At 43.3% G+C, this 18,155-nt stretch overlaps 1 protein-coding gene across 1 annotated transcript in view; it reads right to left on the reverse strand.

Moving 5' to 3' along the window:
• Positions 1-2,431: 2,431 nt before the first annotated feature.
• LOC140196981 (extracellular calcium-sensing receptor-like) overlaps positions 2,432-18,155 on the reverse strand; it is a 35,542-nt gene continuing 19,818 nt past the window's right edge. Inside the window, exons 3-7 of the mRNA XM_072256915.1 lie at positions 15,324-15,615; positions 12,650-13,483; positions 9,886-10,113; positions 3,423-3,546; positions 2,432-3,339 (exon numbers count right to left, since the gene is read on the reverse strand). Of these exons, the coding sequence (XP_072113016.1) occupies positions 2,432-3,339; positions 3,423-3,546; positions 9,886-10,113; positions 12,650-13,483; positions 15,324-15,615 (2,386 nt within the window). The remainder of the gene's footprint in view (positions 3,340-3,422; positions 3,547-9,885; positions 10,114-12,649; positions 13,484-15,323; positions 15,616-18,155) is intronic.

Genomic DNA, 18,155 nt, shown 5'->3' on the forward strand with positions numbered 1-18,155 from the left:
TCACAGCAGCCATTTATTATACTAGGTACAGTATGAGAGAAAAAAACTGAAACTGAACAGATGTTTACCCAAAGCCAACGCCTCTTTCGAGCTGAGAATATCAGAGTGGGAAAGTAATTTCATCTGAGTGGCTTTGATCTTTGAATGATTGCTGATTCAAGAAGGGGTGGAGTTAGTATCTCCTGCTGATAGCCTGCAAAACAGTCTCAAGAGATTACAACAGTCTATTGAAGAAGATGGGGGTGAGGGGTCACTCCCTTCAACAAACAATCAAGTCCTTGTTAAATGCAGCAGAATGCAGCAATTGGATTTCGATTAAAAGGAAAGAAAACAACTCGGCTGCAAGGTGAAGACAGGAGGGTATGGAACTGAGCAGGGTGCATCTGGGACGCCAGGTAGCACCGTTAAGCCCTCTGGAAACGTCGTGGGCTTATCAAGGAAACGTCAAAGAAGGTGGGTGCCCACCTGATGACCCCGATGTACCTACCCTCCCTCCTTGTCACCACTCCAAACCCAGTGCCAACATCGAGAGTGCCAACTTACTATAGGGATTGAAACATCAAGTCCTAGTAGCTCTGCAGAGGGAATGGTGTGAAAAATCTTCTGAATAGTAGTAGTTCTGTGTGTGAAAACGCCTTGTTAATGGGGCGAGTCAAAGAAAAATAGCCAGACTGGTTCAAGATGACAAGCGGCCAGAGTAATTCAAATAATCATGCACAATACCTCATCGAATAAACAAGTGGGTGGGCTACTGTAGCAGAAGGCCAAAGGTGTGCATAACGGAACATCTGGAAAACTTCTGAAATGATTACTTTGCTACCGCTGCTACTATGTGGTAACCGGAATCTCTGGAGCTGTAGGCCTCAAAGCCCTCGGCTTTGCGTGTTTCAGCGGCCGGGGAGAGGTCGAAGGTGCTCGGCAGAGGATGGCGCTCGGGAGGCTGTATCAGAGAGGCTGCACGGAAGCTCGGAGTTTTCGGACGGATGGACGCAGGGTCGGTTGCTTCCAAAGTATCGACAAGTTGACGGTGCCTGGAGATTTATGGCGGGGAGTTTCTCCCTTTTGCCGCCGCTATCGAGGACTCGGGAGTCGATGAACTCGGGGACTTTGACACTATTTTTTTTACTGTGCCTATGGACTGTTCTTCATCAAATTATGGTATTGCTTGCACTGCTGTAACTATATGTTATAATTCTGTGGTCCTGTCAGTGTTATTCTTTGGTCTGTCTTGCTTTCTGTGATATTACGCCGGAGAAATATTGTATCATTTCTTAATGCATGTATGCATTTCTAAATGCCAATAAAAGAGGACTGAGTGTTCTCATAATCTAAAGGTCGTATGTAAGCTATACCTAACAACGTTGCTACTGCGTGTACTTCTTCTCCATTTATGCCCTTTATCATTACTCTTTTTCGTTGGAAAGATAACATTTCCTCCAGCAGTGCAAAATCTCCTTATATACGAAACATCAAACAAGTACCCTTGAGGATATTGTGACATGTTCCCGGACAAATTACTGTACCTAAGCTCTAATTAAGAAGTTTAATAAATCAAGTATTACCACACCCTAGAGTTCAACAATATTCTTTCGTTATTACACAATGTATCCAGTACTCAGAAGGCTATCGTATGTCACTATAATCAGCCACTTCTAAACCTCCTGCCATTTACCGTGCCACACAACGACGACACTATACGATTGGACAAACATTATCACTCTTCATAAATCCACATTGACTCAGCTCAACGATATCATTTTATAGGTATTTTCGGTATTAATACTTCATCATATATCCTGGCATTATCACAACTATTCAAATCAAACCAACAATTGGGTAGTTATCTGTGTTCTCTTTGCTTCGACTACGAAATGCCTGCATCAAATTGATTATCCACAGAGACGTATATGAATATGTATAATTTTCGAAGATGTAATCTGATGTACCACTGACTCCAAGCCGTTTGAGAATTACCTCAGGGTCAACACTTTTAATAAGTATTTTCTAACTTTCAACAACAGCACCTTATCAATAAATTACCGAAGTGTGGAGTCTTAATTGACTGGAAAAATAAACTTAAATAAAGTTGGTGCAATATTTAAAATTCCCCAAGTTCCAAATAAGGCTGAGTAATAGAACGTGTTTTGTGTAAATTTGAGATTGGTACTGGCTGAGAAGTTTCCACACGTAAACTTGAACAGGAAGTAACCATAAATAGAAATCACGCGTCATATTACCGTGGGTCATGCTCCGTTAAACTTTTGACAGTCCAATATAGGTTATTCACAGCAGATTTCATGTACATTTGAATCACAAGAGTGCAATTCTTAAAAAAAAGATTAACTATCGGCGCATCAAAAATATTCAAATCTACGTTTATTGGACGAGGATTACCAAGACGATGAGGTTATGATACAAGAGACAGTGGTAGTTAATGTGAAGGTCCTTTAGACATCATCTGTTTCTTTGTATTAATCTCCGGTTTCAATAAGATGATGTAGCATTTAGGTACAAAAATACAAACTAGCAGACCAAAGCTTGATGCCCAAATGGCGAACACTTCAACAGCCAGGGTGTACTTTCCTGGAGAGCTCACATAGGCTGGAATGAAAGTTATCCAAACAGCGGAAAAGATCAGCATGCTGAAGGTGATGTACTTGGCGTCGTTGAAACTATCTGGGAGTTTCCGGGCTAGGAATGCAAGCAGTAAACACACAGTGGACAGCAAAGCAATATAAACCGAGACAAAGTAAAAGGCTGTCAATGAGCCCACGTCACATTCCAGAATAATGATGTCTCTGTAATGGCTCATGTTTTTCAGGGGGTAAGGAGGTGACACACTTAACCAGACAACACAAACTAAACCTTGCATAAAGGTAAGAAGGAAGACGCCCACGCGTTGTTGTACAGGTCCGAACCAGTTCATTACACGGCTATTGGGTTGATTTGCTTTGAAGGCAACCACGACAAGGATGGTTTTGCCTAGAATGCAGGAAATGCAGAGAACGAACAGAATTCCGAAAGCGGTGCGGCGCAAAATGCACGACCAACCGGATGGTTTTCCTATGAAGGTGAGTGAGCAAATGAAGCAAAGCAGCAGGGCGAAGAGAAGTAGAAAGCTCAGTTCGGAGTTATTCGCTTTGACCATGGCAGTTTCCCGATACCGGTAGAAAATGGCAGCGATGACCAACGTAAAGCACACTCCCACGAGAGCAAGCGTTACTAATATAAACCCAAGACCGTCTCCAAATGAAAGGAACTCAACCTTCTTGAGTACACATTGTGTTTTTGCCTGATTAGTCCAGTATTCCGATGGACATTTGATACAATCCGTGGAATCTGGAAAATAATTATCTTATATGAAAATATGTCAGCACAGAACTGCGGAATTGAGGGACATAGCTTTGCATCTCAGCACCTACCAGTGGCATTGCTGATCTCTCCATCGGCACACTTTGCACAGTTAAAGCAACATACTGGCTGCCCTTTCCGGCTGACTTTTCTTGTTCCAGGAAGACATGGTTCTGAGCAAACAGCTCGTGGGATCTGAAGAAACAGAAAACGCCCTGAGAGTATTCATTGTATGTGTAAATAAAACTGTTGAGCATGCTGAACAGCTGACATAAATCCTTAAACTGAAATTGAGAAACCAGAGAAAACTGACTGTCCACCGAATGTCGAACTGAAATAATCCTGAACAATATTATGTGACGTATTTGAATCCCTAAAAGGGGAATACTAGAATTGATACATTGACTCTTGAGAACAGAATGTGCATCGCCTGATAGCAGAGATGATCAAGTTCGGACTTCAAAATCAGGAATGATTCGCCTGGAATAAATGAATAAGGAGAAATATATGATCCCAGTTCAGTACATTCTCAGAAGAAGCATGCATCCATCGTTCCTCTAATCTCCAAGAAAAAAAACAGAACCAAACTGTCAGAAATGCACCTTATGTTGCATAAATCTCGCGCATTACCGACAATTGAATGTAATTGCTTCTATATGCAATAGACCATATAATAGAAAGATAGACCACTAAAGCACAGAAGCAGGCCCTTCGCGCGGAATCATTAATCCGCCTCATCCCATCGTCCTTCACCCGGATCATAGCCCTCCATAAACCTGCCATGTACAGTAGTGTTGAAAGTTGACATCGAACCCGTTTCCACCAATTGCGCTACAGGTCGCTCCACACCCTAACCACCATCTGTGCACAGAAGGTCCCCCTCATGTTCACCTTAATCATTCCACTTATCACCCTTAACCCAAGACATCTAGTTGTAGTCTCATCCAAACACACTAGAATAACCCCGTTTTCATTTCCCCTCTCTTCGGCCTCGTGTTTTTTTTTTCCTTCATGTCTCCAACAAGTCTCCCTTCTGTCTTCTCCGTTCTTAAAAATAATTCCTGAACCTTTTCAAATTTTCCCGGATACGCAGAATATCAAGTCCGGGCACCATCCTTGTAAATCTTCTCTTCACTCTTTTAAACCTATTCATTTCTTTCCTGTGTACAGATGATCAAAATGCCTCCAAATTCGGCCTCACCAACATCTTACACAATTTCAAAATAGAGTCTAACTCATGCACTAAATCCATTGATTTATGAAGCCCAGTGTGCCAAAAGCTTTCTTTGTGACCCTATTTAGGCGTGACTCCGCGCTCAAGGAGCTAGGGAGCTATCTTCCCAGATATCCTTTCTAAAGGTTCATGTTATTGTCAAGGTATGCATGAATCATACAACTTTGATATTTGTCTACTCCAGGTAACTAATAAATACAGAAAGACCATGGATGTTAATGAAAAAATATCGGCAACGCCCCCGCCTCCTCAACAGCCACGAGAAAAGTAACGATGCACGCAGACCACAAAATTACCTATCGCCTGCAGCAAAACAGCCAAAAAACAATCAACGATCGATCCTCTGCAAAGAACAATCCCCGACGCCTGAACCGCAGAAAAGAACTGCCCCTTACACACAAATACTCAACTCCCCCTTACACACAAAAAATGAACAGATCAATGGTCCACAAAAAAGAAAACGCCGAAAATCTGAAGGAAATCAAAGTACAGTCCAATAATCACATGAATCTCAGAACATGGGAAACAACTTTTCGCTGCATACGAGGAGAGCTGCGGTACGAACTCAGACCTTCTGTACAGAATGATGGCCGACCCCAGTCTACACGCCGCAGACCGGGGGCCGACCGCGCCGATTCGCCTGCCGACTGTCCAGCGCCAAGCTATTGTACAGTTCTCCGCATTAACCTCAATGTTTTAATATTCCTCGCCGCTTCGAGACGCAGTTATTCATGACCCCACATATCATCTTTGGTCTTTTCTACGAGTCAGTTTGTGTTTTTGTACCTCTTCGTCTCTCCCGTCTGTGATCTCCACGATGCAGCCCCCTTCTGATCGCCTAATCAACAAATTTCCTAACACTACAGCTTGCCCCCATCTACACATCTCTGAGCCACAGATGCAGTCTGATGGCCAGAGAATGGCCAAAGGGGTACTCAACACTAGCTGTCTAACCTCTCTCCCCGCCTGATTTTCACTCATTACCTGTGTCCTGCAGCTTGTTTGTAACTACCTCCCTGCTGGCACTGTGTATCAACCTCTGAGCTGCCCGTATGTTCTTTAGTTCATCCAGTTCCAACTCCAAATCCGTAACACGGCTTGTTAAAACTGCAGCGGGATCTGCCACTTGAATCATAGTATTCAGGTCTCTCTGCCTTCCCACATCCCGCGGGAGAGGCATTCCATTATCCTGTTTGAATTTTTCACCACTTTAGGTGTGCAGGATGAGAGAAAGAAATATTAAATAACGAGAAATACCCTCATTAATGGCCTACGAATCTCATCGATGAAGCCTCAAAGAAACAAGGCCTCAACACTCCAACCTATCATTGACCTGCTCATACAATGGCCGCTCTTCTCAAAGCTAATTTTTTTTTTTTTTTTTATAAACAAGCGTCATATTATGCAGGATCCAGTTTCTCCTCGGGTACTGTAGCGTGCAAAAGAATGCGATTGTCCCTGCTCTTTTTAAAATGTCACTAATATTCCAGGGATGTCATATATATCCCAGGCTTGCAACTATTTTACATTTCGCTAATGCAGAAGGCGGCCATGTTGTATTTCCGCTCGTGCTAGATTGTAACATTGTCTTCGATTCAATGCACCTAAAAACAGGCATTCAGAAGTTGCCAGAAACGTAAATGTTTGAAATACGTTGCATAATAAGTAAAGAAGAGAGGTGCACTTGAGACTGCCAAGTTTCGGATCCGGAGTTAAAGATCTGATGTAAAAACAAAAAGGTACTGCTGACATCGGTAGAGGGTAAGTCACTGGAAGGTATTCTAAGGGACCCGATACCGTATATAAGTATTCGGATATACAGGTAATGGTTAGAGGTAGTCCAAATCGATTTATGCGTGGCAGGCCATCTCTAGAGTTTTTCCAGGAGGATACCAGGATACTTGATGAAGGCAAGACAGGGGATGTAGACTACAGGGACTCCAGCAAGGCACATAACAAAGTCTGCTTGAAAGGTTTGTGAAGATTCAGTCGTTCGCGATTCGAGATCGGTAGTAAATTATCGTCACGGGAGAACTCAAAGTTGTAAAAAAAAAAATGATTGACTCTATAACCAGGTGATCTGTGAATATAGGTGTCCCATAGGGACCGGTGCTGTTTCATGAATGCTTATCATCTATTTCTTATATGGGAGGTAATGTGGATCAGCAAACTGCGGATGACATTGTGATTGTGCCTGTAGTGGAGAGCAAGGTAGACGATCAAAGTTTGCGGCGGGATATGGAACAGCCGCAGGAATTGGCAGATGTAATTTCATATAGGACTGGCTGGTGGTGTAGTGGTATCAGCACTGGACTTCAAGGCAATTGGTCCTGAGTTCAAACCCAGCCGGGTCCCAACCTCGGCAGCAGCAGTATCTGCGCGGTAAGAAAAATCTTGTCAAACTACTTCCGTATCTTGCCAAGAAAACCCTGTAGACCCTCAGGTCATGAAGTTCACGAAGAGTCGGACTTGACTTTCTGACTGGACAACAAAATTTAATCGAGGCAGGGGTGAGGTGTTACATTTTGGTGGTACAAACCAAGGTAGGATGTACATGTGAGAGGTAGGGCATTATGGAGTGCGGTAGAGCAGTGGGATCTGGAAATACAGATCCATAATTCGTTCCACGTGGCCTCACAGGGGGATAACATCACAAATAGAAGGTGTGGCACATTGGCTGTAAATCAAAGTACTGAGTATAGGAGTTAGGATGTTGTGTCGAAGTCAGAAAAGACCAATGAGTTCTACTCTGAGGTACTGTGGGCAGATTCAGTTAGCCTCCTACAGGAAAGATGTAAGATTGAAAGAGTACAGAGAAAAATTACGAGGATGCTGCCAGGACTTGAATTTGAGAAATATTGAATAGGGTAGCACTGTATGTGGACTGTGGGATTTATGGATTTGCATCTAAATTTTCTGATGATACAAAGATAGGTGGAGGACCGGGTAGTGTTGAGGAAAGAGAGCCTGCAGAAAGGATTAGATAGTTTAGGTGAATGGGGAAAGTGGCAAATGAAATACAATGTTGGAAAGCGTATTGTCATGTACTTTGGAGGAAGAAATAAACGGGCAGACTATTAATTAGATGGAAAGAGAATTCAAAATGCAGAGATGCAAAGGGACTTGGGAGTCCTTGTGCAGTACACTCGAAATGTTAACCTCCAGGATGAGTCGGTGGTGAAGGCGGCATTCACTTCGAGAGGTATAGAATGTAAGGGCAGGGATGTGATGTAGAGGCTCCATAAAGCAGACATAAGACCACACGGAGTACTGTTTGCAGTTTTGGGCTCCATATTTTAGGATATACTGACGTTGATGGTTCAGAGAAGATTCACGAGAATGATTCCAGGAATGAAAGGGTTACCCTATGAGTAGCGTCAGGCATCTCTTGGGCTGCGTTTCCTGTAGTTTAGGAGAACGAGGGAGGAGGGGGTCTCAGAAACATTCCGAATGTTAAAAGACCTGAACAGATTAGATATGGCAAAGTTATTTCCCATGTAGGGTTGCCTTGGACAAGAGGGCACTAATTCAGGATTGAAGGACGACCATTTAGAACAGATGCAGAAATATTACTTTAGTCAGAGGGTGGTTAATCTGTGGAATTTGTTGCCACGAGCAGCTGTGGAGGCTATGCCACTATATGCATTTAAGGCAGAGATATATATGTCCTTGATTAGACAGAGTATCAAAGGGTATGAGGAGAAGGCAGGGGAGGGGGATGACTGGAAGGATTGGATCAATCCGTGATTGAATGGCGGAGCAGTGTCGAGTGGAGGAATGGCCTACTTCTGCTCCTATGTGTTATGGTCTTACGAATTCCCTAGAACGTTGAAGTGTGAGGGTAGGTTTGATAGAGCTATATAAAATTGTGAGCGGGGAGAGATGGGTTAAATTCGAGCAGGTTTTATTTCGCACTGAGAGGTGACACTAGAACTAGAGATCGTGGGTTAAAGGTGAAAGGTGAAATGTTTAAGGGGAATGAGTGGCATCTTCTTCACTCAGAAGTTGGTGAGAGTGTGACAAAGCCTACTAGCGGAATTGTTAGATGCAGGTTTGATTTCAATATTTAAGAGAATTTTGGAAATGTACATGGATGGGAGATGTTTAGAGGTCTATGATCTGTGTGCTAGTCAATGCGATTATAGGGGCATAATAGTTCAGAACAGACCAGATAGGCCAATTGTCCTGTTCGTGTGTTGCGCTGTTCTGTGGTCCTACGCCCGTATTACTCTACAAAGCCAAAACCGTGTTAGCCAACAGTGATCTTACGATCGTAATTATTGCAGTGTGAAGAGAAATTAAATGTAGATTCATTCTAGCACACTAATATAAAATTAGCCCGTTAGGATCTTAGGGGGAAAAGCTACGCATCTCAGTTTCAAGTAAAGAGCATCTTACCACGAGTGTATGCAAATATTCAGCGAATTTTAATATCTATCCTCAACATATCAGCAATATGTGTTTCTACAATAGAAACATAGCAACATAGAAAACCTGCAGCACAATACAGGCCATTCGGACCACAATACTGTACGTACGGTAGAAATTACCTAGCGTTACCCCTAGCTCTTTATTTTTCTAAGCTCCAGGAGACTCTTAAAAGACCCTATTGTATCCGACTCCACCACTGTCGACGGCAGGCCATTCCACGCACTCACTAACCGCTGCGTAAAAAAAAACTTACCCCGACATCTCCTCTAACTACTTGCAAGACATTAAAACTGTTCCCTCTCGTGCTAGCAATTTCAGCTCGGAGAAAAAGCCTCTGACTATCCACACGATCAATGCCTCTCATCACCTTATACACCTATATCAGATCACTTCTTATCCTCCGCCTCACCAAGGAGAAAAGGCTGAGTTCATTCTACCCATTTTCATAAGTCATGTTTCCAAATCCAGGCAACATCCTTGCAAATCCCCTCTGCACCCTTTCTATAGGTTCCACATCCTTCCTGTAGCTAGTAGACCAGAACTGAGGATAATACTCCAAATGGAAACTGACTAGGGCCCTATACAGCTGTAAGGTTAACTTTGAGCTCTTAAACTCAATCCCGCTGTTGAAGGTTAATACACCGTCTGCCTTCTTAACCATAGAGTCAACCGGCGCAGCAGCTTTGATTGTCCTATGGACTCGGATCCCAGAATCTCCGATCCTCCACACTGCCAAGAGTCTGACCATTAATGCTAGATACTGCCATCACATTTGACCTACCAAGATGAACCAACTATATCACCCACACACTAGGCATGCAATATTTTCCATTTAGCAAGCATATATACATGGGAAGATGAACTCATACCGTGTTTCCCGTCGTGCTAAACATGATTTGCTCGACATTCAGCATTAGTTCGTTGCCTTGCGGAGCCGAACCGTCATAATATCCGACGTTTACAATGTCGACGCTGCCATTGAAATTCGTTTGTATGTTCACAAAGTCGTATCTTGGCACCGGGTCACCATTTTCATCAAAATATGAGGTTTCTCCCGTCTTCGCTGTGAAATTCACTTTGCGTAGGTAGTGCAGGAACTGCGTTGGGGAGGGGTGAAAGGATGAAAAAAAGAGTGACCATTGTTTAAACGGGGCGCGTGGATTCGGTCCACGTAAATATCGACATACAAACTTCCCGTAGACGTAAATGATGGAAATGTGCTGCATAAGTACCACGTAAAGAAGAGGTTTATATTTAACACTGTCGATTGGATCCGGAGGGAAAAATGAAGTAACAGTGGTACTCAGCGAGTCACGTTGCACTTGTAGCTGGAATTGGATCGATCATCTGCTTACCTCCACAGATGGTACCTGATCCGCGGAGATCATCCAGCAATTTGTTAATCGGCATTTGTATTGGAGACAGATCGAAGTATTACGAGCATATTTGTCAGCAGGGAAGAGTGTGACTAAGGAATTATTATACTTGTCATGGATCACCTGGTAAAAACACTGAATTAAAAATTGAGAACTGCAGGTCGAACGTGGAGACTCAAGCTCGTCCGTTAGGCCTGCACGCAAGTGCAAATTGAAAAGCGAACAGCGAGGTTGATGTTCTGGAGCATGTTGATTTTAAGGGCAAGGAGGTGTTGGAGTTGTTAAAATACGTTAGGACGGATTAGTCCCTGGGGTTAAACGGAATATTCCCCAGGCTGCTCCACGAGGCGAGGGAAGCGATTGCTAGGTCTCTGGCTAGGATCTTTATGTCCTTGTTGTCCACGGGAATGGTACCGGAGGGAGGCGAATGTTGTCTCCTTGTTCAAAAAAGGTAGTAGGGATAGTCCAGGTAATTATAGACCAGTGAGCCTTACGTCTGTGATGGGAAAGCTGTTCCAAAAGATTCTTAGAGATAGGATCTATGGGCATTTCGAGAATCATGCTCTGATCAGGTACAGTCAGTATGGCTTTGTGAAGGGCAGATCGTGTTCAACAAGCCTGATACTGTTATTTGAGGCGGTGACCAGGCATATAGATGAGGGTAATTCAGTGGATGTGACCTACGTGGATTTTAGTAAGGCATTTGACAAGGTTCCACATGGTAGACCTATTCAGAAAGTCAGGAGGCTTGGGATCCAGGGAAGTTTGGCCAGGTGGATTCAGAATTGGCTTGCCTTTGGAAGGCAGAAGGTCGTAGTGGAGGGAATACATTCAGATTGGACGGTTGTGACTAGTAGTGTCCCACAAGGATCCGTTCTGGGACCTCTATTTTTCGTGACTTTTATTAACGAACTGGATGTGGGGATAGAAGGGTGGGTTGGCAAGTTTGCAGACGATACAAAAGGTTGGTAGTGATGTAGCTAGTGTAGAGGATTGTCGAAGATTGCAGAGAGACATTGATAGGATACCGAAGTGGGCTGAGAAGTGGCAGATGGAGTTCAACCGGGAGAAGTGTGAGGTGGTACACTTTGGAAGGACAAACTCCAAGGCAGAGTACAAAGTAAATGGCAGGATACTTGGTAGTGTGGAGGAGCAGAGGGATCTGGGGATACATGTCCACAGATCCCTGAAAGATGCCTCACAGGTAGATAGGGTAGTTAAGAAAGCTTATGGGGTGTTAGATTTCATAAGTCGGGGGATAGAGTTTAAGAGTCGCGATGTAATGATGCAGCTCAGTAAAACTCTGGTTGGCCACACTTGGAGTACTTTGTCCAGTTCTGGTCGCCTCACTGTAGGAAGGATGTGGAAGCATTGGAAAGGGTACAGAGGAGATTTACTAAGGTGCTGCTTGGTTTAGAGAGTATGCATTATGATCAGAGATTAAGGGAGCTAGGGCTTTACTCTTTGGAGAGAAGGAGGATGAGAGGAGACATGATAGAGGTGTACAAGATAATAAGAGGAATAGACAGAGTGGACAGTCAGCACCTTTTCCGCAGGGCACCGCTGCTCAATACAAGAGGACATGGCTTTAAGGTAAGGGGTGGGAAGCTCAAGCGGGATAGTAGAGGAAGGTTCTTTATGCAGAGAGTGGTTGGTGCGTAGAATGCACTGCCTGTGTCAGTGGTGGAGGCAGATACACTCGTGAAGTTTAAGAGAATACTAGACAGGTATATGTAGGAATTTAAGGTAGGGGGTTATGTGGGAGGCAGGGTTTGAAGGTTGGGACGACATTGTGGGCCGAAGGGCTTGTAATGTGCTGTACTATTCTATGTTCTATATACAGTCTGTTAGAATGTACCTATTCACCACCAGCAAAAAACACGGGAAAATTTCTACGCGGATTTACTCTCCGGAAAGCAGCAGATTTGTATCAGTACCGTCGCCAAATTTCACCCTTCAGCTAATATCTCTACAAACGATTCAAGCACTAATCACACTGTTATTGGAAAATATTGCATCTCTATACATTAGCTGCTCTATTCGGCACTTACCAGTAGACTGATGTACTCTGCATTTGGAAAGATATTCCTAGAAAAAAAAAGGTTTGGTCGCCACAAATAGAATTTGTTGGCAACACATTGTCCTCCGCGGTTAAGTACACGCACAGAAAGATCGAAAGATATAAGCCGCAAACTGCAAACATACCTTGCCGCGCTGACATTTAGTGCTGACTTTACTGAAGGAAGTACAGGCCTACCTGCCATGGCTCGAAATTTGCAATATGCGCGCACGTGTTATTCATAAAAGGTCCCTCCCCTTCGACACAGTTTACCAGATCATGGAGTGCGTGAGCGATGGAGTAGACCGCTGTATACACGTGGTATGAACTCCCGTCCATTATCGCTGGAAGATAGTTATTTTCTATCCCTTTTATCTGCTCCTTACCAGTGCATTGCCGGACGTGACCTGAAGAGTTCCCCGGGCTTGTGCTGTTTTCGACGTTCAACGAGCAGGTGAATAAAGTTTCCCAAAACTCCCTTACCAAAATGTTATCAGGAAACTTGGAAGGATGGACGTTATGAAGATAATCTCTGAGATAATCTATCTCTATACTCCGTGTAGCCGGACCGATTGCCCCGGTAAGGTAAATTCCTCTTTCTTCAGGCGGGAGAATTGATTTTGTAATCCACGCCTCACTTCCAATCCATTGTATGCCAACTACATTTTGCCTCCAAATTTCATGCAATAAAATTCGCATATCACCACCTTGGACAAAGGCCACCACCACTTTAGTAGACGCCTGTTTAATCACCTGGACGATTTTACTGATCTTTTCAGGCGGGTCGGTCTTGTAAAATGACTCAGAATAGGCAATGCAAACTCCAAACTTTTCCACATGCTCCACAAATCCTTGCATTCCGAAGTGACCATAATCGGTGTTACTTCTAATGGTTCCAATCCAAGTCCAGCCAAAGGTTCTAACCAGTTCTGCGAGGAGTTTGGACTGGTATTGGTCGCCGGGGATAGTTCTGAGAAACGTAGGATATTGTCTCTTATTGCTGAGGCAGGAGCAGGTGGAATAGTAACTAACCTGTAGAGAAGAGAAACTGATGAACACCGGCATCCGGTTTTTAACTATGTGACTGATTTACCTCCAGCGGTTCATGTTAATTGTTTTATGTTTCTACATAAATCTAATACTGAATCCAAAACATGAAGAATAGACAAACTACAAAACCCAGATTACTGACATTATTTACAACGTACCTGACACTATTTACTTATTGCTTTTGGTAATTAAGCTCTCGTGAAACACATCAGAAATACTGCATTCAATTGTGGCGTTCTATTATAGAAACCAGATAGGACTTCGTAGCAGGTGCGTAAGAGGTTTAATTGTTGTTACCTGGATTATTGTATATGTGCTATAAGGAAAGTCTGGACAAATTGGAGTTGTTTTCCTTGAAGGGCTGAATCTGACGAGAGACCTGATTGAAGTTTACGAGCGGCATGGGCTTCATAGACTAACAGTATCGTCCTTCCTACTTTAAAATGTCTAATGCCGGATTGCGGACATTTAATTGAATGAGACTATTCTTATCAAAAATTTGCCTGTCATTTTCTTTTTTACCCAGAGGATGGGGGTGCGTGCAATAAGCTGGCCAGGATTGTGGCGTAGGCAAATACAACAGGCGTTTAAGAGACTCTTTAGCACACGAATGTGCACAGATTGGAGTGATATAGACTATGTGGGCAAAGGGACTCGTTTAGATAGGCATTTAATTGACAATGTAAGTAGTTCGGCAGAAAATTATTCGGCCGTGAGGTCTCACTCTTATTTGAACACTGTGCTTTATTCTAAAGCAACCAAATTTACAAAGGCTAAGTCAAACGTTTTTCAGAATATTACTATGAGTGGCGCACAACGTGAGGCCTCCTTTGGACGGGCTGGACCATGAATATTGCGATTTGGCTGTCTCCGCAATCCGCAAGCTGGTACGCAAACCAGAGCAGTAAGAGATGGATAGCAAGCTGTTGCACTTGCAGCAGCCTGCATCCACAGCACCCCCCCCCCCTCCCCACCACCACGCCCGCCACGCAGCTGATGAATCTAAGGGATCATAGTGCCATGGAAACATAGAAAACCTACAGCACAATACATGCTCTTCGGCGCAAAAGCTGTGCCAAACATGTCCTTACTGTAGAAATTAATACCGATATCGACAGAGTCCGATAACGTTTGGCTCCAGCGATTTCGCAGGAGTTGCCAGGTAGTGCTGAGGTCAAGGTAGGATAGCCGTAGGGGCTGCATTTCCGAATTTGTACTCCGGGTTTACTCCTGAATCCTTCCCACGAGTGGGTATATCCGCAAAGCAGCGGAGGTTTGAGTTTAGAATTTTCCTTCTCCTGGATGAGCTGCTACACACGGCTAAGAAGCCCTATTTGTCCGATACACACGGCTAACAAGCCCTATTTGTCCGATACACACGGCTAACAAGCCCTATTTGTCCGATGCGACTGGTTTTAAGCCTCCAGTATTCTGCGTGTGCCCCATCTCCTGTAGCAATGATTGCGCTGAGACCAGTTGCTAAGCCATGCGTCAAGGTAAGGAGCTGGATATGCTTGCTACTGGTTATTTGAGACAAGGGTACATTTAACGGGTGGTGCGAGCTTAACCCCATTACATCCCCGTCTATAACAACCTAAACGAATCTCTGCAGACAATCCATAATATAAAATAGAATAGCCAGTGGATTTCAACAACGATAAAAACTTGATATATTAAATAAATTTTTTATTGTGTTAGTATCCTAAATTAAGACCTGTCACTATTTCAACCAGTCTTGGCAAGGGAACGTATGCTGTTGTGCTTGCTAATGAGAAGATGGTACCGCCATAATAAAAATGCATGCAAATATTTGACAATTTACCAGTGGAATTCCAAATGATCCCATTGTCCTTGCGGTTACGATGGAGCTTGTGGAAATATCGCATCCAACAATGGCAACGACATTGGAGGACCCTCTGCATTCAAGGTATTCAACTGATTCTTCTTCTCCATTGATCAAAGCGAGCGCTGCGTTCGAGGCGATCGCGGAGGACGAGCAATCGTCGTGTATCTGGTACCCGAGTGTGATTCCCGGGAGGAGATTCTCATTCTGGTTTATTTCGTCAATGGCAAATATCATTGTCTGCGCCAGTCGGAATTTTTCAAATTCAAAACTGTGGGATAAATATAAGCTGAGGTGATAAAAGTCTTCAGGTTCTCCATTCAACAAGATATTACCTCAAGATTTAAAACGTTAACGTTTTCTTGTTGTCGATAAAGGACACGCACCGTACTGATCACGGCACGGGACACACACTGCTTATATATCATTTCTCCATCTACAAGCTTTAAATATCAGTCATCCCTCATTTCACAGTAAACAGGAATAAACGCACTCAACAAGGGCTCAGGATGAACACTATTTCTGGACACAGTAGACCTCACAGGTGCTCGAATAGCAAGGTCAAAGGAATATTCGGACGATTCCTTCAGTAGTGTTAGATTCTGGGGGTGCTGATTGGAATTCACATCGACACAAACTATAGCAATTAAAAGTATGGGTGCGCGGACACATAATAACTCTAATATAAATGTACTTTGCAATCTGCCGTAATTTCCCGTGATAGTTCTGAAATTTGATCTCCTTGATTTTACTTCAATATAAATACACATGGATATTGCACTCTTCAGAACAGGAATATGATATTGTGCCGAACTAATTGTACCAGTTATTACATGCTGAATTAACCCAATCCTCTGAGCCTACACAATGTCTCCAATCTCACTCCGCCGCCATTATGTACCCAGATCTGAAGAAACTAAATAATTTGTTTATAGGTTGTCAACGGATTACAAAAATAATTTATACCCGTGACCCTGTCCCTCAAACGGCATCAAAAATGCGTCGGTGGGCCGAGTTCTCACATGGTAAGCGATAACGCCAAAATGGAGCAGCAGATAAATGCTTATGGCAAAGGTACACGAAATTATTAGATAATTTACTGTCGATTTCAAAGATCAATTAAATGGGTATTAGCGACTTGTACGAAAAGGACCGCTGACGAAGAGTCAGATTACACGAGGTAAACTCACCTTTTGCATCTCGTGCTCTTTGGGGTAAAAGTATATGTATGGAAGTCGTGATTCTGATCCAGGTGAATGGAGAATATCCCGCCAAGGATGATATCACCATCTTTGGCTAAATGAGGCAAACTGTGTTTGGTTCGACGATTGCAGATGATTCCATGCGTGTATGGCGTAGCGGCAAGGAATACAAAAAGCAGAAACGGAGACATTGCTCTCTCGCAGAGATATGTCACGGTCCGTAAAAAATCCTGGATTTATGTTGACTCTAAGAAGATCTGCAGATGTACCAGAGTGGTTTAAAGTGCAGCCACCGTTGTAATATTTTAGGTCTCCGAAGCTGACACGGTACATGAGGGAGACAAGTATTAATGTAGGCACATCTAACACCTTGGGAATTTCACAGAAATATTAAATTACATCTATTGCAAGTCGGGAAATCAGCACTCCCAGGAGGGGTAAATATTTTTAAATGAAATAAGAAGGAACTCCAGAGAATGTGAATGTTTCAAGCTCTTTATAATTGATCCCAGGTATGTAATTTAGATATTCTCACCTGCTCCCATGATGACTAACTGAAGGCAGTTCTCATTTAAGTAACAAGTGCAGAAAACAATTAGAGCTGTAGATATCAATGCTATGCCAAATGCTATAGAGTGCGATGGACAGAGCTCAGTCAATCACAGGTAAAACCCTAAACTCCATTGAGTACACCTACGTGCAATACTGGTACACGACAGCGCAATCTGGATGACCCCATCACCTAGGATTTATTATCTCATCTTTCTGGACATACGCTAGAGAAACATTCTGGCCTATGCTACCAGGTTCACAAATGTTTATTACCCCACAACAATCAGGCTCCTGAACCACCGAGGCTAACTTCATGCATCACTACTCTGAACGTATTCTACGACCTACACTTGCAGGGTCTCTTTACAACCCATGCATTCGGTATTATATTTATTTGCACTGTTTTTAAAAATTTTTTCTCACGTAGAACTTAATATATGCTTGTTTCAGCCTCCTTGTTTCGAGAAGGTATCAGAATCGAGGCAACAGCCAAACCAGTTTCCAACATCTGAACGTTCTTGCTTCACTAACAGAATGTTAGCTTTCTCATGTATTTACAGAAGACAACCATCTGAAAGAATTGAATATTTCAGACAATAATGAGAGACTGAGGAATTAGAGTGGTAGTCCGATACTGAGCACGAATGAAGGCTCAGAGACAGCAACACCACCGTGATGGTTGCTGTCAACATGATGTCCCACAAGGCCTTGCCCTCGCCCGACTATACTAGGAAATCCTCGTACGTCATAACCACTGACTCCCAATTAATTGCCTTGTTGGTTACATCCTGATCATTTTCCAGTACAACTGTTGATCCATTTTGTTCATACATACAAATTGATTCCGCTTTATATATGCAATACACACAAACTGCTCGAGGATCTCTGCAGGCCAGGCAGCATCTATGGAATAAAACTGCAGACGACATTATAGTCCAAGGCCATTCGGCAGGACCCTTCCTGTTGCTCAGATTTCCAGCACCTGCAGACTTTCTCTTGTCTGTGACTGCATAATCATACATAGGTGCTCTGTTATAATATTGTCTTATAAAACATA

Source organism: Mobula birostris, chromosome 4, assembly GCF_030028105.1.
Source record: "Mobula birostris isolate sMobBir1 chromosome 4, sMobBir1.hap1, whole genome shotgun sequence".
NCBI classification, from domain to species: Eukaryota; Metazoa; Chordata; class Chondrichthyes; order Myliobatiformes; family Myliobatidae; genus Mobula; species Mobula birostris.